Genomic DNA, 27,383 nt, shown 5'->3' with positions numbered 1-27,383 from the left:
TGATGTGCTTTGTGATGCAAAATGACGCAGTCCATTTTTAGAATAAAATGTCAATTTTATTTGACTTTAACTTTTTATTTTCTGTCATCACAGACTTAATGACTGTGGACTCTCAGGACTCACTATGAAGTCGTGGCCTCAGCTCTGAAGTCCAACCCCTCCCATCTGACACACCCTGGACCTGAGTGGAAACATCTATCTGTTGATTCAGGAGTGAAGCTTCTGTCTGCTGACTGGGGAGTCCCAACTGTCGACTGCAGACTCTGAGGTCAGTTCATGTGTTCTGCTCTTGTACAGTGTATATCTACCAAATTTAAATCCAGAACAGAAGTTTGACATTTCTTTCAGTCTTCTTGTTTTCTGTGTTTGTCTGAGCACATCACAGCAGCTCTTTTTAAAGTTTGTCAGTGTGAACAGTTTGAATTGAGTCTGTACTCAAACTGGATTCATGTTATTAAGAAACTGAAGGATTGATCCTTTAATGTGCTGCCATGAAACCAAGATTATTTAGTTTCATGTGAGACATCTCTACATGAAACATGAAAAGAACAAACTTTTCAGGAAACATGTCTTTTTATACAGACCTTCAGAACTAACAACACACCACACACACACACCACACACACACCACACACACACACACACACCACAGTGTTTGAAGTATCGTGTCTGATCACTTCAACATGTAATGATGCTTCCATTCAGGAATCGATGTCCCTTTGTGCTCTCGCCAGTAAACAGGAGCTTAAATAAATCCACTATATTTCTACAGAGAGGTCCCGGTTACATTTCAGAGGAAGACAACATTCATGTCACTTTGCACATTTGATCCAGTTTCTAAAGATGATTGAGGTGAAGCTCCACAGTCATGTCAGCTGTGTGCTGATGGAGATGACAGTGGTGATGAGGATAGTCTAATCTGTGCTGTGAAATGAGAGCATCACAAGTGCAGGGCACGTGTTAACCAGTTTGTTTGGACTTCACTTATTATTTATTTCATGAAGTCTGATTTATTTATTTCATGTCGGACATTTTGGACTTCTGTAGAAAAACATCTGTCTCAGTATTTTTCATAAAATTGTTCTAAATTAGAAGAAACAGAAGAAATGTCCGATTTGATGATTATTCCCGACCTGACTGAGATCAGCAGCATGTTATTATGTGTGTGCGTGAATGGTTGTCTGAATGTTGTGCTGACGTTTGGATGATGTCTGTAGAAGGCTGACATTATGTGATCCACAATAACACAATGACAAAGTCACTCTACTCATTTTAGAGAAAAGCTCATTGATTAGGACATAGTAATGTTGAGCTGCACATTTCAAACCTGAACACCTCTGATTGGATTATAATGTATTTATCAACATCATTATTCTTTATTCAGATGGTGGAACTGCAGTTTGTCAGAGATCAGCTGTGCTTTTCTGGCCTCAGCTCTGAAGTCCAACCCCTCCCATCTGACAGAGCTGGACCTGAGTGACAACAACCTGTATGATTCAGGAGTGAAGCTGCTGTGTGATTTTCTGGAGAGTCCACACTGCAGACTGAAGACTCTGGGGTCAGTTCACTGACTCTGTTACTATTGTAGATCTGATGTTTATTAACAATTGAAGCTAATTTATGTTCAGACATAACTTACTCCATCAAGTTGTAAATGTCTTTTGTTCATATTTTCATGTTTGTTGTATTATTTAGTCTGCAGTCACAAGACTTGTGTTTCTTAAAGAAAACTGTAGAAAATGTCTCTGTTAGTGGTTAAAGTCAATGAATGTTTAGAATTGTTGTTGAAGTAGAAATATTTCTTTGCTTTCTGTTGATTTCAACACACACACACACACACACACACAGATCAGCAGCATGTTATTAATGTGTGCTGACGTGAATGGTTGTCTGAATGTTGTGCTGACGTTTGGATGATGTCTGTAGAAGGCTGACATTATGATGATCCACAAAACACAATGACAAAGTCACTCTACTCATTTTAGAGAAAAGCTCCTTGAAGGACATGTAATGTTGAGCTGCACATTTCAAACCTGAACATCTGATTTGATTATAAATGGATTTTATCAACATCATTTTCTATTTTCGATTGTGGCGTGCAGGTTGTCAGAGATCAGCTGTGCTTCTCTGGCCTCAGCTCTGAAGTCCAACCCCTCCCATCTGACAGGCTGGACCTGAAACAAGACCTGCAGGATTCAGGAGTGAGCCTCTGTCTGATCTTGTGGAGGTCCACACTGCAGTCTGCAGACTCTGAGGTCAGTAGAGGGTTGCAGTCAGTCCATGTTTGTCTCAGCAGTATTGTACTAAACACAGTTAGTATCAAAGCACAGATCCAGTATTTTTGTAAACCTCCGACCTTCTCAGCGGCTGCTTTCCTCAGTGAAGCTGTGAGGGAGAACGGTGACAGGCTTCAGGATTGGACCGAAAGACGAAGAGGAGAACGTCAGCCAATCAGATTAGCCAGAAGCTCGTTGTGTCATGTGTTTTTGGTTGATGTGAAGCGACTGTTGTTGTTTCATGTCTACAGGAAATAAAGCTGATTCCAGCTGACAGCATTCCAAGATGTACAGAGACAGTGGTCCTCATTCATCAGATCTGATCTCAAAGTGTTTGTTCTCTCATTCCAACACTAAAGAACTGATCAGTTCATCTTTGTCACAGCTCTCAGATCAGTCTGACTGAGCCTGCAAAGAAGCATCATTACATTTAGTGAGCATGTGGTCTTTGTACAGAGCAGAACCTCTGCTGAAGTCCAGGCCACAGCTGAATGAACGTGAGCAGTGAATGTCTCTCTGTTTCTGCACTGATGATGCGTTCAGGGACTGTCAGCACTTTATTTCCACTGTGTACTTGAGTGAAATGTGCAGAGTCAACAGACTTGATGCAGGTCTGTGAGCTTCAGTCCAACACGTTAACATGAGACTGACAGGAAGCTGGCTACGCTACACAGCCGCTCCACTTGTGTCTGAACAGGACTGAAGTCCTGCTGGTCTTTATACTGGATGTGCTGCATCACTGACTGACAGCTGATGAAGGGAGTCTCTGGAAACACTGATTCATGACTTCTGTTGTCTGTCTGCTTCTCTCATCAGGTGGAGGTCATATTGAGAGAGGATCAGCTGAGTCCTGATGATCCAGAGAGGTTGAAGCAGCAGCATCAGCTCTGACTGGGCCATGTACTGGGAGGTGGAGTGGAGAGGAGAGCTTCATCCAGCAGGAGACTGACGGAGGATCACAACAAGTGGAGATGACTGTCAGCGCTGCAGTCGAAACTGCTCTGAGTCAGCTCCACTGTCAGACACAATGTCAAGTCCACCATCATCATGTGTGTTCCTCTGGATCATGTGACAGAGGATCATCAGTGGATCTGACTGCTCTGCTGTGCTGACACACTGAGACTCTCCACTCCCTCTGCTCCACACTCAGCCAATGGCCTGGACCTGGACCTGCGACCTGACCATATCTCACCCTACCAGACGTTTGTCCCAGTTTAACAGATGATTGTTTGTGACAGAAACAAGAAGATCAAACCTGTAGAAAGTTTGGATTGAATGGAAGCTTCACTGACGTCTACAAACTAAATTGTGACTCCAAACTTAAGTATCATTGTTATTAATGTCAGATTATAAATCTCTGAGCTTTTTCAAATCCTCAGTTTTTCTAGTTTATCCCAACAGATTGTTGAAGCAGAAAACTGAAGTGAAGAAGTGCAAAGTCTGCTGATCATTTCCTGTGGTTTGTCAACGACCGCTTTCACTTGGACGTTTCATTTGATCCGTTGTTGATCTAAAAATGTTGATCAGAGTTTCTTTGACTTTCTGAAATACTCTGGATGTTGGTGAAAAGTCAGTGCTGTGTTAAACCTCCATCACACACTGAAAAAAAACATTTCAATCATTGTTCTACATCTGATTCTTTGGTGTCGTAGTATAAACTCTTTATATTTAGTCAGAGGTTTGTGTTGGAGCATGCTAGTATGGAGATGAAATCCTTGCATGGGCTTTTGTAGCATTTTAATTGGGATTATCCTTTTTGTAGCAGATCAATGATTTGTAATGGAAATATAAGTAAAACAATCATAGCCATAAGCCTTAACCAGTGTGAATTAACAAGAGTGGAAATTGTAATCTGGAATCCTTCTTGTTTTTGTAACCTTTAAAAAGTGTATTTTCATTAAAACGTGTGTTTGTTCTATTTGTTTTATTCTAAGAGCTCCATGTGTCATTTCATTCATGATTAGCATGCCTGTGAGCTGCATCTGCTCCTGCATTGTCTTTGATTAGTGTCTTGCTAAGCTGTCTTAATAAATCCTAATTTGTGTTATGTTTTGTGCTTTGTTTCAGTTTTACTAAATAAATCGGTGCTCCCCTTAATTTCACCAAGAAAGTCAGGCCTTTTAGATTTTGAAGGACATCCAGTGTCAGCTGACTGTCTAGCTTTGAAAGTGTTTTCATATGAGGACAGTATACAGGACTTAGACTCTAACGCAAGATCCAGACTTCTGACACACAACGTGAATGAATGAGAAAAATGTCAGAGATAGAAACTCTAAACTTGAGTGTCAAATCTGTCAAATCAATGTTTTTTATCGTTTACACAAACAAAACAAACAACAAAATAATAAATACATATTTTAAATAAGAGAAAACATCAGGACACAACGATTTCTTCTTACAGTGTGAAAAACAAAGTCAAAATTCACCAAACTCGTCAACTATTTTATTTAATTGAATCATCAGTATGGCCTCCAGACAGGCTCCTCCCCTCTTAAAGAGAGACACGCCCCTTCAATATAATTGCTCAGCGTTGTGACGTTGCGGTCCTCCCCCGCGGGTTGGTGTGGTTGGTTCGGTCCGTAGTAGAAGCTGCCCGACTGGAACGGACCACTGTGGCTCAGTGGAGGGGGAGGAGGAGGATGAGGAGGAGGAGGAGGAGCAGAAGGAGGAGGAGGAGAGGACAGGTAGGAGCTGTACGGTGTCGGCTGGGAGGAGTAGGAGAGGGCGGGCAGGTGGTGCATTCTGGGATTTGGAGTGAAGGAGGAAGACAGAGAGGTCACATGGCCCAGGAAGGACGGCTCATTGGTCCACAGAGAGGAGGAGAAGGATCTGCAGTCTGGAGAGAGATGAGCTCGAGATGAAGATGACAAAACCAAACGTGGTGGAAGATAAATTAAACAAAAAGGATTTAAATGATACCTGGTGATGCAGCGCTGCTGTTGGATGACCTGAACACTCCTGACTTCACCTCCTTCTGCCTCTGTCCTGAAACAGAAGAAGAAGAAAATCACTCTGACTGAAAGCTTCATCATCAAACTGTAAAATTGTCATCTCAGCGTGTGGTGCTGGTCTCGGCAGCCGTTGTCCGTCCACGGTCACTTTGATGGCTCTGTGTAAGGTGGCGATCTGAGGGGGCGACGTCAGCACGTTGATGGAAAGTGTGAAACTCTTGCCTGGAAAAAGAGAACTTTGTTTATACAGCACCTTTAGAATAAAGTGTGACACATAAAACACATAAAAATATCAACTGAAGGCCCTTCTATAGGAGCGTATTTTGTAGAGTCTGCAGCCCTGATCTCCACTTCGGGTCCGTCCACAGTCTTGGAGCTCTGACTGTCACCTTTGTGTTTAAATCTGGAGGTGATGTAGGGCACTAAAAGATCAGCTACATAACTTTAAAAATCAGCTCTAGCCAGTGTAAGGAATACAGAATCGGTGTGATGTGATCGTGTTTCTTTGCAGCAGAGCTTTGGATGAGCTGCAGACGAGAGAGAGTTGTTTTTACTGATGCCAGAGAGCAACAAATTACAGCAATCCAGCCGAGTGGTTTTCAAAATAAATGCGTGACACAAATGACAACAAAGTTTCTGCAATGCTAAGTTACGGAAAAGGACAGTCAGCCAAGATTTTCATAATCTTGACCTAAGACTAATTTCTCTGTCTCGTCAACTTTAAGCTGCAGGAAATGTTGTGATGTCCTCTTTGGTAGAGCGGGGTATCATCTGCGTAGAAGCGAATAATGTCACCTTAAGGAGCATTTAAATGGAGAACTGAACTGGACCCAGCACGGAGCCCTGAGGGACGCCACAGTAAGTAGTAGTAGTAGTAGTAGCACCTGAACTATTTGAGGGCCGTGTCACCGATTAGAGGTCATTTAAGTGATTTAACTGTAAAAGGTGGAGTCCATCAGTCTGTCTCACCTCTCCCGCTGCGACCTATGAAGCGGAGGTCATTAAAGTGGGCGTAGCCTTGCTTCATGGTCGCTGTGGCGTTGCGTAGCTCGGCGCTGCTGTTGTCTTCATTGCCGGCCATCACTGTGACGACCACGCCATCTGGCACGTCGTTGCCCAGGGCAACCACCTTGATGATGGAGAGGAGAGAGAGAGAGTGTTTAGGACTGACCCTTTACACCAATATGACCTTTAACGAATGGGTGGAGGATTTCTCACGGTGAAGGCTCTCGGCAGGGTCTTGTTACACCTCCAGTGCTGCGGCAGGCTGCTGCAGAGGAAGTTCGGGCTGTCGGTCTGTACCAGGCCTCTAGGTGGCGCTGTGCTGCGCTGCTGCGGGGACCTCACCTCCTGGTCGTCCAGTTGGCGGTTGGTGGATGATGGCGTTGGCCGACGCTTCACCACAGGATCTGAGAGGAAGCAACAGTTTATATCTAACTATTATATGATGCCTGGTTCCACGCTCTTAATCCTGCATAACTTTAAGCCTAAATATAATCTGAACAGGTGAGTTGTATAAAAATTCACATTTTTGGCAGGTCCACATTGACTTCACTGTAAAAAATGTGCTTTTTAAACAAAACATGAACAATTATTTGAAGCTCGTTGCCACATTGGTGTCCATGATTTGTATGTCACCCCTTCTTAATGACTAATTATAGCTGCTACAACGACAAACTACTTAGTTACTGGATCTTATCCACCACTAACCCTCTTCCAGTCGGTATTTTAACTAAAAATATGCCAATAACCGAGGTAACGGCATTACAGAAAATATCACACAGTCTGATGAATGAGGTGGAGAAGTACAATGACAAATAGGGAAAGTTTTTGCAGTTTCACTCATGACATGCGACTTAATGGTCTCATTTTCAGACTCTTTGTTCTTGTTTGTCCTACCTCACTGTTGTTAAGTTGTCTTCCATCTTTCTGTATCATGCCACTTTTACCTTTAGGACTTGTCTTGCACATTTGGACACTTGGCTGTTGTTTTTTTGTTCATTTGTACAGGTTGAAAGATACTTCTGTCTGTCTGTGTGTTTGCCCTTTTTATTTGACTTCTGTAGTGTATATTACACTTTTTCTGCTGCTGGAACAAGTGAATTTCCCCGTTGTGGGATAAATAAAGTCTAATCTAATCTAAAGTAGGATGAAGGTGGTGAGGTCGCTTCACAAGTAATCCCACAGACATTATAATATGGACACTCTTGTGTTATTTAAGGATGGTGATTCCTCATGTGACAATGCTACAGTGGACTTCTATGCTGAAGTCTTACTTCAGATACACCAATGCTGCCTCGAGTCCCCTGTTTTCTTGTTGTTGTGTTACGTTTAGGTCATTTGGCCCACTGCCTCTTTAATTAGTTTTATGCTTGGAAGTCGCTCTAATTTGTATTACAAAACAAAATAATAAAAGATAAGTCTCAAAAAACAACAACAAATGCCAATAACGTCATTTTCCCCCGCCGCTCCTTCCCTGAAGTCCTCTGATTATCATAAAGCCCCCCTAAATGTCGAATGGTAATTCTATTTCCAGTGTTAAATATAAGTAATTTTCACATGCATTGATAAAATGCCATAAAGGATGGAAGAAGGGATGACCGTTTTAGAAGAGGGATGATTTTGACCATTTTTCCCCGAGGGGGGATGCCACCCCCCCCATCCCCCCTCAACTGGAGTACTGCCTGCTGCCCCACCCCCTCGCTCTGCATTCATTCAGACGCATTCACAGACCATAGGAAATCACAGAACTCTACCATGAACATTGTAACACTGTAACATTAGAAGTTGTGCCTTAATAAATATTTGAAATAATATAAACAACAGTACTTGTACTTGTACTTTTACTTGTACTTTTACTTTCAGTACTTGAGTAGCATTTTTTTTACATATTTCTACTTGCAATACTTAAGTACAAAACATTTTTGAATACTTTAGTACTTTTACTTAAGTATGGTGTTTAATGAACACTTCAACTTCTACTCAAGTCAGTTTTTTGATATAGCACTTGTACTTCTACTCCACTCCGTTACTCCAGTACTTTATACATCTCTGGTGAGGATTAGCCAAAGTGTATCAACCTTGGTCAGAAATTATGGATCAAACAGATTTTACAGTGGAGTAAATATTGCACATTCAAAATAATGAACTTTGAGGCTGAATTTCTCCAAAATGATTTGGTAAATATGCTTGATACTGAGTGAGTGAACAGTCAGGATGGTCCTGAGATCAAGTGTACAAACCTTTGTCAGAAATTATGGATCAAACAGATTTTACAGTGGTAACCGGTTTGCTCGTATCATGGACTACATGTATTAGCCGTACATTCTGTAATACGGGCGCACTTGAAATCAGTTTCGTTTTCTCGAGATCTCGAATTAATTTAAAAAAAAAAAGGAAGTAGTAAAGAAGTCCAGAAGAGGGCAGTATATGCAACAATAAGGATGCAGAAGAAGAAGGAGAACTACAACTACCATCAGCCCCTGCGCTTCCTGATACTAAACACAGCATCAGCTTGCGCCGACAGAACAAAGTGTCAGCAGCTGCAGCACGACGACGGTGAGTTTCTAACATCGTGTCTGTGTCTCCGTCTGTCCTCCGGGCCTCTGCACCTCCTCCTGTCCGTCTCTCCTCTCCTCCCTCCCCGCTCGCTTCGTGCTTTGAATATGTTGGAGCTGCTTTATTATTCAGATTTACAGCCGGAGGGGAAGTTACTGCGGTCACGCCACCTGTGCGCCACCTGTGTGTGTGTGTTCAGGTGTGTTCAGGTGTGTGTGTGTGTTCTGCTATCTTGTTGTTCTAAGCTCTCTGCTCAGCTGACTCGTTTGTTCACAGTGCAGACACATTTGAAGCTGTCTGTGGTCGATTCTGACCATTCACACTAAAGTTTGTTGCTTTAAACCGGCTCAGGTTGATGCAGCTGTTTGTTCGTGGAGCTTCTAAAGTCCAGTTTGTTCTGAATGATACGAAACAACAGCACAAGCTGCAGACCGAGGCGATGAAAGGAGCCAACACCTCAACATGATCAGTGCACGACTGTTTTAGAAGACTGCACAAGTTTGAGCAAAGTGCACCTGATAAACTGGCACCTGGGTGGATATTTAGAAGTAGTACATGGACTGCAGACATCGGACCAAGTCACATGTGCAAGTCTCAAGTCTTAACCTTAAAGTCACAAGTCAGTAGGGATGGGAACTGATCAGATTTTTACGATTCCATTATCGATTCAGCTTAACGATTCGATTCTTTATCGATTCAGCTTAACGATTCGATTCTTTATCGTTCTGCTTAACGATTCGATTCTTTGTCGTTCCGCTTGGCGATTCGATTCTGTATCATTCCGCTCAACGATTCGATTCTTTGTCGATTCTGCTCAACGATTCGATTCTGTATCGATTCTGCTCAACGATTCGATTCTGTATCGATTCTGCTTAACGATTCGATTCTGTATAGATTCTGCTTAACGATTTGATTCTTTATCGATTCTGCTCAACGATTCGATTCTTTATCGATTCTGCTCAACGATTCGATTCTGTATAGATTCTGCTTAACGATTCGATCCCTTATCATTCTGCGCAACGATTCGTTTCTTTGTCGTTCTGCTTAGCGATTCAATTCCTATCATTCCGCCTCAACGATTCGATACTTTATCGATTCAGCTTAACATTCGATCTTTATCGATTCAGCTTAACGTTCGATCCCTTTATTCTGCACAACGATTCGATTCTTTGACGTTCTGCTTAACGATTCGATTCTTTATCGATTCTCATTTGGGGGGAAAAAAGGAGAAAGAACAAACAGTTTGATCAGCATCACTTTGTTAGTTAGAAGTATCACGACTTACAAAACCAACAGCGAGGTCAAAAGAGCCACAGCCTGGATAATAGTAACGATGTGTAATACCTTCCGTTATAAAAAAAAAACACGACATTCATTTAAAAATTTACATGTTGTGTGCGCAATGTTTCTGCTGTTCGTCGTGTTCCCTCCCGACGCTGTGTTATCTCCACTTTGCAATGATTGCAAGTCGCCTTGTTGACGTCTGTTTTGGTGAAATGCAGCCAAACTTGGAGCTTTGAACCGAGTGGGTGACATGTTATACTGATGGACTGCACGTGGAAACTTGTGTAAGTTACGTGGCGTAATTAGTCGTGCTTGCTGAATCGATAAGAGAATCGTTAGATAAACTGCCATGGAATTGAAACAAATGGAACCGTTCTCAACAAAAAACGGTTCTCGATTCCCATCCCTACAAGTCAGTCGCAAGTATTTTTTTTTTCTTGGTCAAGTCAAGTCACCTTTGGCGTATTGTTGTAATTTTAGCTGCAGAATCTGATCGCACTGTAATCATCAACATTATTTAAAATTTAAAAATAATAATAAATACATTTTATATTCACACTGAAAACATGATGTGAATAACACTCAAGTCATCGTGTCTCAAGTCACGTCCCGAGTCTTAAACTTCCAAGTCCGAGTCAAGTATTTCATTTTTTGTCAAGTCATAAAAACGTCGACTTGAGTCCAAGTCCTTAAGTCTCAAGTCCACTTCAACAAGTGGAGGAGCCGGGGATCGAACCGGCGATCATCAGATCAGCTTTACCTCCTGAGTTATTTTGGAGCCACGTTAACATCCATGACGTCAACAGACGACATGATTTTTAAAATATGAACGCAGTGAAGAAATAAATGAGGCTTAAGTCTTGAAGGTTTTCCTGGAAATCAGGCTGAACTTTTGAGTTTTTTCAAGGAAGAAGGAAGAACAACATAAAGTTTGAAGTGACTCGTTTTTTACTTCGTTGTAAATCATTAAATCGGTGACGTTCTGCCGTGAGATTTGTCTGTGACGACGGCTACACGAAAGCATGAAATTAAATGTTTAATAACGACATCAACCTTAATGAATGAACATAAATGAAGCAGTCATTGGGTTGTTTTGCAGCGTGAAGTAAATTAAGCTGCAGCAACATCAGCTTGTGAAGCGCGAGACTCATAAAGTATTTGAATGAGCTGATTAATGAGGCAGCATCAGATCGCCTCCTGTGTCCTTTCCTAAACACTTTTCCTCGACCTCGACGACGGCCGAGAAAACGCGCCTCTCGGATACGTCTGTTATTTCATGCAGGATGTATGAATCTGACTTTATTGTCAAGAATATAGTCCACCTGTCACAAAGGTGAGTGACTGAACGGTGCGTCGGCATTGTCTCCTTTCCTAAAGGATGCTCCGGTGTGTCCTCTGCTAAAGGAGATAGGAAAGGAAGCACTGAAGCTCCTTTCCTTGCAGAATATAAACATGCTGTGATGGTGACACACTTTTCTGTCTTTGTTTCAGGCCTCTGTGGTTATGAGCAGTCCCATGGCCGGCTCCGCCGCCTCCAGCTCTAAAGACCGTCCAGTCTCCAGGACCAGTTTCATTCCAGAGCTACAGAGCATGATGTAAAACACACACACACAGAAAAACACACACACATGCAGACTTACCCCAGTACAGCATGGGGCTGGTGGAGCTGAACAGACTGTTTGAAGCCATAGAAACCTGTTTTAACAGACGACAGAGACACGATGAGCACGGGAAGGAAACGTTTCTGCAGAGAACAAACTGTCTTCAAACTGAATCAACCTTTGATTCTGATTAACTACCCTGTGCATGCAAAGAAACATCAAAACAGGGATTAAGTTAGATCAGATTAAGTTTGTGACGCGTTCAGTTACAACAGAAACATCCCACAAGTTTGTCAGATAACTCAGACACACTAAAAAAAAACACAAAAAATATACAAATATATAAATATGAATATTTCAGTGGCTATATTTAGTTTAAACTCAGATTTTTATCATCTGTTAAAGAGGCAAAAATGTTGTATAAAACTCTTTTTTCCTTTCAATTAACTTTAATTAAATACCTGCCACTGCTGCACGAGCTCGACATGTCTCTGTTAATACTGTATACAACATAATCATATTTCCATCTCTGTGTACAGCAGTATCCCTGCACTTTACTGGTGAGAGGAGACAACAAGGTTTAATCTAATGTAACGTTTCACAGACGATTGTTGGATTTACTGACGGAAAATCTGTCAGATTAATTAAAATGAAAAAACGTTACAAACACACAAATATTTAATTTAACAAAACGAGTTGCAAAGAAGTTTTCTTCCAAATATTTGATCACAAGAACAAATTATGAGAAATAAATCTGAGATTAAAAGTTGATAAAAGGAGCCACATGCATGGCCTCTCTTAGTGTGTGTATGTGTGTGTGTGTGTGTGTGTGTTTGGGGGTACTCACCTCCTTGTGTGTGTGTGCGAGTGTGTGTGTGTGTGCGCTGCAGAGAGATGGTGTCGGTGGTCAGAGAGGCTGAAACCAAACTAAACCCCCAAAACCTGAAAACCAACGCTCAGCCTGAAGCCGACGCGCCCGCAACCCCAAACCAACGTTTCACCTGTGTGATTGACAGCCGCGGAGGCAGCCAATCAGGGCGCAGAAGGGGTGGGGTTGAGTCAACAATGGAGGGTGGGCATCAGGATGTGGGTTCAGGTCAGCCTCTGATCCTGGAAGTGGCTTCTGTGGATGCAAATCCAGGTTCGACCAAACTGTGGTCAGAGTGTGTGTGTGTAAGTGTGTGTGTAAGTGTGTGTGTAAGTGTGTAAGTGTGTGTGTGTAAGTGTGTGTGTGTGTGTGTAAATGTGTAAAAGAGACACACATAGAAATAGAGAGACATGTGTGTATGCAGCAGATCTATATTTATAGTTTTATTGCTTTAGATGTGACTTTATAGGATGTTAACGGAGATGGAGCTGAACTGTTTGGGTCAGATCGACTTTATGTTTTATGTGTTTAAACTAAAACAGTCAAATGTAAAATTTTCTCATCTCATCCTGAACATATTTTTCTCCATAACTGTGTTTTTAATTTTCCGTTTGTTGCGTATTTGATACACAGACATCACTTTCTTTTCACAGTAAAACATATATAGAAATGATCAACGATCGTCTCCAAAAATAAAATAAAATAAATACAAACACCCTTAAAGTACCTTTGGGTTCTAGTTCTGGGTCCTCGGGTTGGGTCAGTGTGTTTTAGTCACTGTAACTCGTGATGAAATCTTAAACGTCTTTATACGATTATCAGCAGCACAGACGATTCACGAGCTCAGTGCTACGAGGCGTTTCTCTTCTCACTCCTCTGACACTGTTATTATTCCTGCTGACTACATTTATTGTTCCCAAGTTGCTCCCTACACCCTAAATGATCATATGGGATAAAATAATAAACAGACAGATATTTTTATTGATCCCAAGGAAAATTCAAGCACAGCAATGCAAACATACATTAAACATACATTAGAATCAACCTATAACACAGTAACCATACATTAAAAATATGTGCTAAAATATTGAACATTTGCATGGAAAGTAAATATGTACTGAGAATTTTTCTACACTTTTCATTTTTTGAGTTAAATCTTTCGGCACATTTTTAATTCTTAGTTACATTTTTCTGCAAATTTAAAATTTTTAGACTTAAATTTTTCTGCACATTTCTAATTTTTAGAGTGATTCTTTTCATTTTTAGAGTGAAACATTTGGAAGATATTAAATTTTTTCTGCACATTTTTAAAGCTTAGTTATGTTTTTTTGGCACATTTTTGATTTTTAGTTAAATTTTTCTGCAAATTAAACATTTTTAGACTGATTCTTTTCATTTTTAGAGTGAAACATTTGGAAGATATTAAATTTTTTCTGCACATTTTTAAAGCTTAGTTATGTTTTTTTGGCACATTTTTGATTTTTAGTTACATTTTTCTGCAAATTAAACATTTTTAGACTTAAATTTTTCTGCACATTTCTAATTTTTAGAGTGATTCTTTTCATTTTTAGAGTGAAACATTTGGAAGATATTAAATTTTTTCTGCACATTTTTAAAGCTTAGTTATGTTTTTTTGGCACATTTTTGATTTTTAGTTACATTTTTCTGCAAATTAAACATTTTTAGACTTAAATTTTTCTGCACATTTCTAATTTTTAGAGTGATTCTTTTCATTTTTAGAGTGAAACATTTGGAAGATATTAAATTTTTTCTGCACATTTTTAAAGCTTAGTTATGTTTTTTTGGCACATTTTTGATTTTTAGTTACATTTTTCTGCAAATTAAACATTTTTAGACTTAAATTTTTCTGCACATTTCTAATTTTTAGAGTGATTCTTTTCATTTTTAGAGTGAAACATTTGGAAGATATTAAATTTTTTCTGCACATTTTTAAAGCTTAGTTATGTTTTTTTGGCACATTTTTGATTTTTAGTTACATTTTTCTGCAAATTAAACATTTTTAGACTTAAATTTTTCTGCACATTTCTAATTTTTAGAGTGATTCTTTTCATTTTTAGAGTGAAACATTTGGAAGATATTAAATTTTTTCTGCACATTTTTAAAGCTTAGTTATGTTTTTTTGGCACATTTTTGATTTTTAGTTAAATTTAAGTATAAAAATGTGAAATGCGCAGAAAATTTGTATTAAATGTTTTATTAAAAATATACTGCATAAAAATACTTTATGCTTCATGTTTATATTCTGACACGTTCCTGGGATTTTTATTTTTTTACGTATAAATGATAAATTTCGGCATCGCTTGTCTGTATTTGTCTTCGTTACATTTTGGCAGCTCGATGAGAAGTTTGAAACAACTCTCAGTCATACTTTGTATCTTTGTGTTTGTCAGGTTTGCTTTGGGAGACGCTCGCCGGCCTCTGCACGAGACGGCAGCTCTGGTGGAAGACATCGTGCACACGCAGCTCATCACCATGGTAACGTAAAAACAGTCACTTTCCTTTTTATTAACAGCTCCACTTACAGTCAAACATCATCAATATGTAACTCCTTATCACGCAGACTGCTTCCTCTGTCTGCAGACCTGTCAGTAAATGTCTGATTCTGATTTTTGACCCTTTAAATGACAAAATGAGTGGAACTAAAGCTGCGTGCTGATTGGTTTATTGAAGCTGCATCAGGCCTGCGAGGGGGCGACTCTTCGTGGGTCGAGGGTCATTTCAGCCGAGGACATCCTGTTCCTGATGAGGAGGGACAAGGTACACACACACACACACACACACACACACACACCTCACTCAAATATTGAGGTCGGTTTTAAAATTAAATTACAAGCGTTTTCTGTTTTCCCTTCACGCAGAGGAAGGTGGCGAGATTATTAAAATATCTCCAGTTCAGAGATTATAAATCCAAACTGCTCAAAAGTCTGGAGGACGACGACGCGCAGCAGGAAACAGGTAAACACACACGGCGACACATAAAAGTGTTTGAGGCACGAGTTACTTTGTCATTTTATTTCTTCTCCGTGTGTCGTGCAGCGACAGCGGCAGCAGGCGGGAACCAGCGCAGGCAGCGATTGGCTCAGGACTTTCTGGTGTGGATGGATCAGACCGGCGACCTCCTGTCATTGGCCGAGCGGCAGGAGGTCGACCCTGTTAAACAAGAGCGGATGGAGGTCAGACGTCATCATGGTGTCTTCAGTGTGTTTGTACACTTCAGATTAAATATGATGATGATGATCGTTACGTCTTTGTCTCTTCAGCGTTTGGAGCGTCAGACTCGAGCCATGGACCAGGCTCAGTACTCGGAGTTCTGCGAGAGTCGGCAGCTCAGCTTTGGTGAGAATCAGTTTAAAATTTCAGTGCACTCATAAAAAATGTGTCTAAAAATACATAGAAAATTTTAAAAAACAGAATTTCTCTCCAGTGTCAAAATAAAAAAATGTGTCTCGTCTGTTTCTGTCTCCAGCTAAGAAAGCGTCAAAGTTTCGGGACTGGCTCGACTGCAGCAGTTTAGAGCTCAAACCAAACAGCATCGCCATGGAGATCCTGTCGTACCTGGCGTATGAGACGGTTGCCCAGGTAACGCGTCGAGTGATGCTGTTGAACGCATCCTGTCGACGTCTTTGTCTGCGTCACGTTTCTGTTTCTTCTTCTTCTGCAGATTGTGGATTTATCGCTGCTGGTGAAACAGGAAATGGCGGCCAAGACTAATCCCATCAGTCATGTGATCTCTGCCAGCTACATCCAGTACAACACACACACTGAGGTACACACACACACACACACACACACACACACCTGTTCCAAACAGTCATCATAGCCTCTAATTGAATCGTTCTCTCCACCAGGTAAAGAAGGATCCAGACTCACCTGAAGCCACACCCCCTTCCACACCAGGCTCCTCCCACTCATCGAAGCCCCTCCTACAGGGTAACGGCAGTCTGGACAGCCGGGCGAGACAGAGGAAACGCAAAAAGGTGTGTGTGTGTCATCTGCAGGTGGATTTGAATATTTTCGTGACATTAAACCGTCCGATCTGTTTCAGAGCTGTCCGGCTACAGTTGAACCTCCGAGTGGAGCCATCCAGCCCTGTCACATCAGAGAGGCGATCAGAAGATACAACTACAGACACACAGTACGTACACACACACACGTCTTATTTACAAGTCAATTCTAATCAGTTGTTGAAGAAAATGAGACTTTAATACTAAAAATCCACCTCAGGCTTCCTCGATTTCATTCAGTGTTTGCAGGTCTGCAAAGAGGGAACTGTCCATGGAAAGTTAAGCTCGGGTATTTTGAAAATATTCAAGTGGACCTGCAGGAAATCTGGTTGTTTTAGTCAAGATGATGATAAAATATATTTCCCCAACTATATTTAAGTTGGTTTATTCCCATGGAAAGTTTCCAGTTTTGAAAATTCTCAGCGTACACATGGATGTGAACAAAAAAAGTGGCTGGTTGTCCACATCCTGAAATTTGAAAGATTCCCAAAAAATGTTTACTGACGCAACAAACTCTGTAAATTAAAAATGACTGTCGCGTGTCCGTGACATCATCCTGGCAGTCCTGCCTCATTTTAAAAATCAGCAAAGACGAATCGGATCACAGGCAGACCTAAAGATTCCTCGGGGTCATTTGGTCGCCTGCGATTCACGTCTTGGCCGAGGACTGCTCACAGACAAAATATGTTCGTCAACGAGCCTTTTTCTCTGGACTAAGACGACACAAAGTTCTAAAAATGTGTGTTTTTGTTGAATAAAAATGAGATGAAAAAGTCATGCAAGTACAAAAACGTCCTCCTTGTTTTAGTCTAGAAAGTCCAGTCCTGCTGTCATGTGTTTGTGCCAGCACTTCTTTTACTGTAGCAACGTCACGTCAACGCCACACGTTTGAGATCCTCTGGCTGCTCTCGCACCTATGGCTGAAACAAACAGCGCGATCATGAGACTGGACGTGTGCTCCATTATTTAGAATAGGGCTGCCACAAACGATTATTTTGATAATCGACTAATCACTGATTATTTTTTCGATTAATCGGATCATACGTAAACTGACTGTCCCGGAGAGGAAATGGTAAATGAACTGTACTTACATAGCGCCTTTCTAGTCTCCCGACCACTCAAAGCGCTTTTCACTACATATCTCATTCACACACTGATGGCATTGGCTACGATGCAAGGTGCCAAGTGCTCATCCGTTTTAGGAGCTAGGCATTCATACGCATTCACACACTGATGGCGCAGCCTTCGGGAGCAATTTGGGGTTCACTATTTTGCCCAAGGACACTTCAACATGCAGACCAGAGGAGTCGGGGATCGAACCGCCGATCATCTGATTAGTGGACGACCCACTCTGCCTCTGTCGGGCGCTGTAAAGCTTGCGGACGGAGCCTGACGCCGATTACCACTACTGCGCATGTGCGTCTCTACTAAATGAGTTGTCAACGATTTTGTTCGGCGACATAATCTCGACTAATCGTGGCAGCCCTAATTTAGAAGCAGAGAAAAAGTCACAATGCCTCGTTTTGATGGATGGGAATATGTGCGGGAAGAAAATAAATAATCAATGTGTTAGCTGTGGAAGTGAACTGGAATTAATGAACAAACAAAAAAAAAACTCAAATGTTTTGACAAAAACTGGACTAAAATTTTGAGACTCTTTCAGAAATCATTCCTCATTTTAGTCGACTAAACCTGACTAAGACTAAATTGACAAAATGAACACTGACGGATCCGTCTGTAACTGATCACCTCTCTCTCGTTCCCAGAGTGCGTACTGGAGGAGTGGGATGGCGTTCCTCGCCTGCTGAAGACTCGACACTTTCTCATGAAGTTTATTTTTTTTGTTCGACTGTTTCTAATAAAGACTTTTCTGTAAACTCTGTCGTTGAAAAGAAACTTTATTGGTCACTAATACAGAAACACAAAAGGACTACTGAGCATGCTCCAAACTCAGCTGGTGGCGTCATAGCAACATGTAGGCGGGGCGTATGTGAAAATTGACAGAAGTAACGACGAATCAGAAGAGCGGCTTTGTTTCTCACAGTTAGCTTCATGTGTGTGTGTGTTCAATATTTCTGAGCGCTGTTGATGAGCGCCTCCCTCTCCATCAGCAGCTCTCCATATCTCTGCTGAAGCTCTCGCTCTCTCTCCATCTGCCTCTCCACGTCCTCCCGCAGAGCCTGAAACACACAGACAAAAACAATGAGGTGAGAACAGGTCCCATTCAACACAACGGAAAGAAACTCTGCGAGGTCAGACACAGACAACCTTCAAAATAAAACACCACGTACAGACGAAAGAAAAATATATTTACACATGTAGAATCGTGGAGTGTTGTATGGAGAAGTGCACGGTCTCTTAGATTTTTAAGAGTGAAACTGGTTTTATAGTTGACGTGTCAGATTATCGGTCTATAATCTGATTTACAGGCCGACTGTCCTGCTACAACCTTTCAGTGTTAACGTTGATCAACGTGGAGAATAAAACGGAGACGTGCCTGGTGGAGTTTAACAGAATATTTGTAACTTTGGAAAAAGTACAGATACGACAGATCAAATTATTAATTAACTGTGGAGTCTTAAAAATGTTTTGAGTTTTGTCTGAAGCTACCGCACACTTTTTGCCTGAAAATCAGCCCAAAAGTAAATGGAGTCTCTTTTTTTTTTTCCCCGAAAAAATCGGCAGCGTTGACTTTGACATGCCGTCACGCCCTCTGATGAAAAGTTCTGGTTATGATAACTTTTCATTGTCGAGGCCTTGAGAACACACACGCCAAGTTTCAAACACATCGGATAAAATTCCTAGGAGGAGTTTGTTCCAATGCGACCCCTGGAAATGACCCGAAAAACACTAAAAAGGCCAAATTTGACAAAAATTGGACGCCGCCTGGGGCACCAAGAGACTTTTTTTGTGTCTGGGCATGTTACATACTCCCACCAAGTTTCGTACACGTGGATGAAACCGTGGCAAGGGGCACCCCTGAAAACCCCAAAATGCGTAATTTTACACCCGACTTTGGGAGGGTAGGCAAGTTTTCATGAGTTTTCGTCTAAAATGCGATTTACTGTTAAACGTTAGAAATCCAACAGGGCCTCGCCCAGCATGCCGTGCTCGGGTCCTAAATACACAGAACAGGAAATTTAAACTAAAACCAGATTCATACACTTGAATATCTGCTAGTCCTCATCACATCCACACACTGCACTGTGTAGGCCAATTCACATTAATTCCCATGGAAAGTTTACGACTTGGAATATTTCCATGTGTGTGTACCTCTTGTCTCCGGGGGATGGCAGTGTCTTCCTGTTTCTTCAGCTGAGTAAACGTCTGCAGCTCCGTGGCTGACTGCTCCACCTGGTCGACACAATGAGTATTACACACACACGTTACAATAAATCATTCATAAAATGCTCGTTAATTAAAGTTTCACGGCTCATGTTGGGAGTAAAATTCCTCCAGGTGGAAGTCGTACCTGTTCCCAGAGTTCACTGTGCTGCTTCAGGAGGCCCAGCGCTCTGGACTGGAACCCCCCCAGCAGGATCTTCAGCTTCTTCTCCAGTTTAGCCGCTTTGCGGGCCTCTGCGGTCATGTGACCACGGTTCACCTGTAGAGAGACGGATGGACAGTGACAGGGTCAGTGTTTAGAAGATGAGATCAGCCGTGTGTGTGTGTGTGTGTGTGTGTTCGTACGTCTAGTTTCTTCTCCAGACTCTCGATGCGGTCTTTCTTTGAGGCCAGGTTCGCTCGGGTGTATCGGTTCTGAGAGGGGAGATACAGAACCTGCAGAGAGACACAGAGCGCGTGAACAAACGTTGATTTAACGTGAACAAACGTTGATTTAACGTGAATGTGAAACACTCTCTCACCTGTCCGTAACACTCCTCCCACACCTGGCTGTAGGCCTCCATGCTGAGGTCACCGTGGCCCATTCCCGCCTTCACCACCTCCATCTCTGCTGCCAGCACCGCCTTGGCCTGTTCATCGACATCATTAATAACCACGTATGAACTCCATCAAACACACTATGAACGCTGTGTGTGTGTGTGTGTGTTACCTGCTCCATGTCCTCCGTGCTGACCGGTTTGTACGGGTGTGTTTCCAGGAACGCGATGTGCGACGCGTTGTTCGACGTGGAGGCGGGGCCTCTGCTTTTGCCGCGCTGCAGCTGACTGCCCGCGTTGGCCGACGGGTGGTGCAGGCAGTCGTGATGCAGCATGGTGATCATTTCCTGTTTGATCAGCTCCTCGGCCAGCTGGAGGTCCAAGAGCGGCTCCATGGAGGTGGGACGGAGGACGGACTCGTTCACCTGAAATCATGGCGATAATAAAAACGATAAAACAGAGTCAGTCTGCAGCTGCATTCAGACACGACCCTGTGTTATCTGCCAAAAAACACAGTGAGACGCTCAGACGGAGACCATCTAAACTCTGAAACTCCACCTGTGGTTCCGACTTTGTTTACTTCATGAAGTTTAACTCGGCTGAGCGACAGTGAATGAGAGCGAGCGAGCACCGGCCTCGATAAAGTCGGTAAATCAAATAAAAAGTCGATTGTTTCACAGCGGTTACATTCAGACACACCGCCATGTGCTGCGGTTCCTACTATACTAGAAATTCTACACGACGGTCCAACCGTGGATTACTAAACTACCGGTGCCAGTCTCCGCCTCTGCTCTCCTCTCAGCTTCTCACTGCATGCTACTCCTTTGTAAACAAACCAACATGGAAACTACTGCAACCGAACTACACAGCTGCTGAATGATTGGCTGTTTTCCTGTTACTGGTGACGTCCAGGGATATGATTGGCTGTATGTTTCTGCGGCAAGAACGAACTCCGTGAAGACAGCTCCGCTTCGAGAGAAACTCACTTCAAAACAAACAACAAGCTAAAGTTCTGTCTCGCCCAGACGTGCACGGCTTACAGACAGAAACACGAGACGACGCGCTCACCACGGCAGAAGCACCGGGCCCGAGCAGCGAGTCTGCCGCGTCGTCGTTGTCAGTGGCTAATTTTGCTCAAAAAACCCAAACTCGTTGTTTCAGTCTAATTCTTACTTCAGCAGTCTTCTGTTTATCATGCACCAAACAACATTATAAGTCATTAATAAGTATCTATAACTTGTACAAATACAGTGCAGTTCATAAAAATAATAATAATAATAAAAAAAGGTCGCAGTATCGCGATAATACCCGGAATCGTGACAACTCGACTTCAGATTTTTTTGCTCTGTGTGACACAAACCTCTTTAAAGTCAGTCATGTGATGAAGTACTAGATTACTGATCGGACATCGGACACGGCGAATACTCGAGTACCAGCGGTGTTCAGATTGTTGAGGGTGTGTTTGTTACCTCGGTGGGTCTGGGGAGATTCCTCTGTACGGCAGTGTGTCGCAGCTTCAGCTCCTTCTCTCTTTCAGCATCCCGCTGAGCCTGACACACACACACACACACACACACACACACATTGAATCACTGTTTTGTCTTTGTCCACTTGCTGTGACTCTAAAGTGTGTGTGTGTGTGTGTGTGCGTACCTACCTGCTTGCGTGCTTCGATGTCTGCAGAGTCTTCGACGAATCCCGTGTCCGTCTCCGTCTCTTCGAGCTCTTTCTCTGCGTTTTCCGGAAGAACGATCTCGAAGTCGTTCTTGGGAACAGGAAGTGACATCAGGCCCTGCCGCAGCTGCTGCAGGCTCTCTCTCTGCTGCGGGACGAGCGAGAGAGCAAGAGTTAATTTTCTCTATCACTCTTAATGTCACATGTGTGAAAGAGTGTGTGTGTGTGTGTGTGTTTACCATGTGTTTGGCGTAGGCGGGGTCAGCCAGCTGGTCCTCACTGTTGATGTTCAGTTTGTCTCTGAGCGGCGTGCGGCCGGGGGTCAAACCCGGGGTCACCGGCCCGCGTGGGGTCATTCCTCCTCCTGCTTGAGGCGTCATGCCTTCTTGCCCCGGAGCTTGTCCAGGAGTTCTGTCAAGACACGGCGAACGTTAGCAGCTGGTTTGTCTCACACACACACACACACACACACACACACACACACACACACACACAGTTACCTGAACGGCGTGCTGAGGACGGTGTTCGGCGTCTGTATCTGCTGCCGCTGAGGCGTCACTCCGCTGAAGTCGCTCTCGTGGAGCGGAGTGTTGAGGCCGCCCTTCAGCGGCGTGTCGATGTTGGTCAGAGCCATCAGGTTCTGAGCTTCCTGCGGACGCAGAGAGGCGGGACGTGTTTGACACAAACTGTGTACGCAAGACGACATTTTATATTTGGGAAAACAAAGACATGAATCTCTAAATGTGAGAGTTGGGACCAAAGTTGGTTTAAATCTTTCATGTTTTCAGGTTGGCGTCCTCTCTACAAACAGAACTTATGTTCCGTACACGGTACAACCAGACGGATGATTCAGTAAGACAGCAGGTCACTGCTCATTACGGTGGCAAAATTCCAGGAATTTATGGGAATAAACCTAAAATTCACCAAACAACAAAAAGGGAACTTGAATATATAAAATATATTTTATCTTCATATTATCGGCCGATATTAGGTTTCCCTGTTGTGAACAAACCAAGATACCACTTCTCTTTTAAAAAAAAATATATTTACACCACGGAAAACCCATAAACAATGTCCACCTCAGTTCAATTTTTAGTTTTCAATAGTTCAGAACAAACAAAAACAACTGGCTTCTTTTTCAGTTTATTTCCAGCCGACACACGGGGACTCCTCCTCCTCCGTCATGGGAAACCAAACGTCCTTCGTAGAGGGTCCGATCGGACGGATGCGTAAGGGAGACGAGGACTAAGCTGCCTCAGTACTTTAATCTTTCTAGAATATCGGCAGTGTGCAAACTTGATAAAGTTCCACTTACAAATAAATCTGTTGGAATGTTGAAAATTCCTGACTTTAACTTTCCACGGAAAGTTTCCAGAAACTAAACTTCATCCTTCAATAAACCAGGTGTCCACATGTTCAGTGTGTGTGTGTGTTACCTGCAGTATCCGGTCCTGGACCGCGGGTGTGCGCGGGGTACGCAGCCCCGTTGCCATGGTGTTGGTGACGCTGTACTCCGACAGCAGCGCGGAGGAGGCCGAGTTTCCGCTCTCGCTCTCCTCCGCGGCTTGACGGGCGACCTCGCTGGCGACGCCCAGTTTGACGACTTCCTCCAGCTCGACGTCGCTGATCTGTGAACGAAATATTAGACGTGGATAAACACGGAGCGTGGACGAGGAGCATCGGGTAAACGTGCACAGGCGGCGGTTACCTGCGGGGTCGGTAAAACCAGTTTGGAGCGTTTCTTGGTGAACTCGGCGACGCCGCTCGTCTGCAGGATGGCAGACGGGAGGTCGCTCTCCTTCTTCTTCTTGATCTTCTGCTTGTCTTTCTTCCTCTCCCTCTCCTCCTGCTCACTACCGACGGACAAGAAAACAGTTCATGAATGAAGAAGGTCACCGTGTGTGTGTGTGTGTGTGTGTGTGTGTGTGTGTTCTGCACTCACTTGCGCAGCTCTCCGTCCAGGTGCTGCTGCCTGAGTCTCTTGAAGTTCGGCTCCAGGGCGACGTACTGCTCCATGCTTGTGTCGTAGAAACCCTTCAAGGAAACAAACACGGACTCAAACGTTGTTCTGACGTTGTTGGTTCTGCTTTAACGTTAACCGTTAACGGCGGGTTACCGGTGCAGGTTTCTTTTCAAAGGGGATTTCAGCGTTGTAGTCGACGCCTCTCTTCTTCTTCCTCTTCTTCTGAACGTCGATGCCGGCAGCTCGCAGCTCTCTGCGCTTCTGCAGAGCCGCCAACCGTCTGCAGCACACACACACTCAGTCAGGAAGGTTCTTATTGTTTTTTTTTAGAGCATCAGGTGTTCAGACATGATTAAACGTCTCACCTGGCTTCCTCCAGCTGCTTCTCTCTGGCCTTCCTCTTGGCTTTCTTGCCCTGGGTGTTGGCCAGTCGAGCCCTGGCCTCGGACAGCATCTCCAGCTCATCTATAGACCGTAAGAAGCCACACACACATAACTGATGACGGGTTTGTCCACTGGGTTGGAAAAAGTCTCATCGGTGCGTTAACAGACCTTCGTCCATGTCCACCGGGTCGGGTCTGGCGGGTTTGGTCTCAGGGTTTGGGTCGATCTCTCCTGGTTTTAACTTCCTGGGGTCGTCTCCCACTTCCTCCTCGTTGTCTCTTTGTGCTGCTTTGTCTCTATAAACACACACACACACACTTTGAATGAACAGCATTTAAAAACACACTCCATAACAGCGCGTCACAAGTCGTGTGAAGTCGTACAGCAGGTATTCGTAGTGCTCCAGACACTGGGCGGCGGTGCGTCCTATGATGGGAGCGATGGTCCTCCACTGTGTCGGCATCAGCTTGGCCAGGTGGAGCAGCTTCTCCTCCTCCTCTCTCGACCATTCTGTCTTCTTGATGCTCGGATCCAACCACTCGTACCTGCAGACCAGCGTAGGACGGTGAAAAACTGTTTGAAGGTTGACTTTTTTTTATAAACGTGTGTCGCATGAAGACTCACCATCTGGCTTTGCACTGTTTGGCAGACTTGCGGTGCAGCAGGGACGCGATACGAGACCACTGGTTCTTCCCATATTTCATCACCGCTGCCTTGAGGATCTCATCCTGGATTAAAGACAGACAGGTATTATGTTTCTTCAAACGTCTCAGCATCATGGACAAAGTGACACGAGAGTCCACGTGTGGATGTTTTCCTCCTCAGAGTTTATTCTGTTTATTCTGCTGTCACTGACTTTTAGCTCACACCTGAAACATTTACAGTGTTTACCTGTTCTCTGTGTGTCTGTGTAAAGTCTAGAGATAGCGCCTTTAACTGGATTATTTTTGTAAGCATCAGTAAATATTCTTTGTTATTAATGATATGTTCAGAGTAATCGTGTATCTGGAGATATCTGATGCTTCAAGATGATATTCCTCCTTTTAGAGTTTAATCTCTCGGTGCATATTTAAATTGAGATCTATCTCTTTGTTTTTATTATGTCAGTTCTTATGTCTATCGCAGGACCTGACTGGATTCTGTCTAAAATGTCGGCAGTTTGGAAGTACTTTAAAACCTCTGAGAGCGGTTTGCAATGAATGCAACACCAACATTTCTAGAGGGGGTTCCTCAGCTCAATCGTTTAGCACTTCTGGGTTAATAAGCCGTTTGAAAGCCAAGCATCCGCCTATATACGGGAACAAGGGACGGCTGCAGTTTAGAGCAAAGCTACGCACGGCACCGCAACTCCATCCGTGCCCGACCCGTTTGAAAAAAAGAAAACATTTATGAAATAATAATTATACTAACTGGAAATTCTACTGGGATATTTGAAGGATATTAAATAAACATTTACTTTCTTTGAAAAAACATGTTACATACAAATTTATTCTAGGCTATTTTATGCAATAGTGAAAAATTTAACAACCGCATTTCATATTCGGTTTCGGCCGAAAATTTTCATTTCGGTGCATCCCTATTGGGAACCGAAGGGTGGCGGGTTCAAGTCCAGCATGGACCAAAAAAGATGGAAGGTGGAGACTGGGCACTGCTGAGGTGCCCTTAAGCAAGGCACCAACCCCCAAACTATGAGCCTTTGTACTGTGTGTGTGTTTGGATGTAAATAAAAAAAGATTGAATAAAGTTTTCTTCTTCAGCTGCTGCTGCTTGCATTTCCCTCGGGATCAATAAAGGATATATCTGTTATTCCCTTTGTAATCCAGAGTTTGAGTCCTGAGCATCTTTGACCACAGTTCATAAACACGATGAGCCACACAGCTCATCAGACTCATCGTTAGCTCAGCTGCTAACGTCGCAGACATCTATCAGAACTAAACATGTTGCTAATTATTATTAATTATTGTTATTAGCACGATCAAACTCCTTGGAGGTCGCCGGAAGTAGCACAAACACAACAAACAAGCTAAAGCGGCTAAAACTTCAGCTCATAGACTTTGAATGTAGAGTTAGCATCGTGCTAACTTCAGCTCATAGACTTTAAACGCAGAGTTAGCATCGTGCTAACTTCAGCTCATAGACTTTGTATGTAGAGTTAGCATCGTGCTAACTTCAGCTCATAGACTTTGTATGTAGAGTTAGCATCGTGCTAACTTCAGCTCATAGACTTTGTATACAGAGTTAGCATCGTGCTAACTTCAGCTCATAGACTTTGAATGCAGAGTTAGCATCGTGCTAACTTCAGCTCATAGACTTTGTATGTAGAGTTAGCATTGTGCTAACTTCAGCTCATAGATTTTGAACGTAGAGTTAGCATCGTGCTAACTTCAGCTCATAGACTTTGAACGCAGAGTTAGCTTCGTGCTAACTTCAGCTCATAGACTTTGAACGGAGAGTTAGCATCGTGCTAGCAGCTAGCCGTACCTCCGTGTTGCGCCACACGCCTCCTTTGATCATGATTCGCGGCATCCTGGCGGCTCGGTTCCGTCTCTCCTCTCCTCGGTGAAACTGTTAAGCCCGATTCGGAGCCGGTTCTGCAGGTAAATGACGCGCACAGGTGAGACAAAGTCCAAACACTCTCACGCGACGATGAGCGTGTCGCAGGACTCAACGGCTGCGCCGAAATGTATTCTGGGTGTTATTCTACTGCGAGTGTTACGAGAAAATCTGTACCCCAGCTGATTAGTGTTTTCTGCTTCAGCCTAAATTTAGCGAGTTATACACATTTATATATATTTAGTGATGTTTAAACTAAACACTAAATTAGCTTTACACAATCTCAGCTGTAACATAACCCCGCGTTAGCCCCAAACACAGAGAGTAACGGCTCAGGGGACACTATTCGAAGCGGGAACAAACTT

The 27,383-nt window shown here is 43.1% G+C and overlaps 3 protein-coding genes across 5 annotated transcripts; 1 reads left to right on the top strand and 2 right to left on the bottom strand.

Annotated features, from left to right (window-relative positions):
- Positions 1 to 4,689: 4,689 nt before the first annotated feature.
- Positions 4,690 to 12,489, bottom strand: runx2a (RUNX family transcription factor 2a). Of its 3 annotated transcripts, none has more exons than XM_027280868.1 (6): positions 11,710 to 12,489; positions 6,446 to 6,636; positions 6,197 to 6,356; positions 5,345 to 5,449; positions 5,196 to 5,261; positions 4,690 to 5,112 (listed from the first exon to the last, which is right to left on the bottom strand). In XM_027280868.1, exons 1-6 carry the CDS (start codon positions 11,756 to 11,758, stop codon positions 4,736 to 4,738), a joined length of 948 nt encoding a protein of 315 aa, XP_027136669.1. In that variant the 5' UTR covers positions 11,759 to 12,489; the 3' UTR covers positions 4,690 to 4,735. The 3 variants fall into 3 exon arrangements, with proteins under 3 accessions (XP_027136669.1, XP_027136668.1, XP_027136670.1); XM_027280867.1 differs by lacking the exon at positions 11,710 to 12,489 and adding an exon at positions 8,701 to 8,829; XM_027280869.1 differs by lacking the exons at positions 5,345 to 5,449; positions 11,710 to 12,489 and adding an exon at positions 8,701 to 8,829.
- On the top strand, positions 8,682 to 18,443 carry supt3h (SPT3 homolog, SAGA and STAGA complex component). Its single transcript, XM_019266930.2, has 12 exons — positions 8,682 to 8,785; positions 11,561 to 11,664; positions 14,950 to 15,034; positions 15,230 to 15,316; positions 15,418 to 15,514; positions 15,596 to 15,732; positions 15,820 to 15,895; positions 16,026 to 16,138; positions 16,221 to 16,325; positions 16,408 to 16,536; positions 16,605 to 16,694; positions 18,330 to 18,443. Exons 2-12 carry the CDS (start codon positions 11,573 to 11,575, stop codon positions 18,369 to 18,371), a joined length of 1,053 nt encoding a protein of 350 aa, XP_019122475.2. The 5' UTR covers positions 8,682 to 8,785; positions 11,561 to 11,572; the 3' UTR covers positions 18,372 to 18,443.
- Positions 18,444 to 18,445: 2 nt separating this feature from the next.
- cdc5l (CDC5 cell division cycle 5-like (S. pombe)) lies at positions 18,446 to 27,176 on the bottom strand. The gene is made up of 19 exons (XM_027280866.1): positions 26,947 to 27,176; positions 25,090 to 25,193; positions 24,849 to 25,010; positions 24,634 to 24,761; positions 24,447 to 24,546; positions 24,235 to 24,361; positions 24,061 to 24,152; positions 23,827 to 23,971; positions 23,555 to 23,746; positions 22,619 to 22,767; positions 22,358 to 22,529; positions 22,102 to 22,266; positions 21,914 to 21,994; positions 20,618 to 20,869; positions 20,430 to 20,537; positions 20,254 to 20,343; positions 20,036 to 20,167; positions 19,837 to 19,917; positions 18,446 to 18,743 (listed from the first exon to the last, which is right to left on the bottom strand). Exons 1-19 carry the CDS (start codon positions 26,989 to 26,991, stop codon positions 18,630 to 18,632), a joined length of 2,439 nt encoding a protein of 812 aa, XP_027136667.1. The 5' UTR covers positions 26,992 to 27,176; the 3' UTR covers positions 18,446 to 18,629.
- Between the last annotated feature and the right edge of the window lie 207 nt (positions 27,177 to 27,383).

Source organism: Larimichthys crocea, chromosome VII (assembly GCF_000972845.2).
Source record: "Larimichthys crocea isolate SSNF chromosome VII, L_crocea_2.0, whole genome shotgun sequence".
NCBI lineage: Eukaryota > Metazoa > Chordata > Actinopteri > Sciaenidae > Larimichthys > Larimichthys crocea.
The sequence above is the reverse complement of the archived record's forward strand: the minus strand, read 5'-3'. Positions and strand labels throughout refer to the sequence as shown.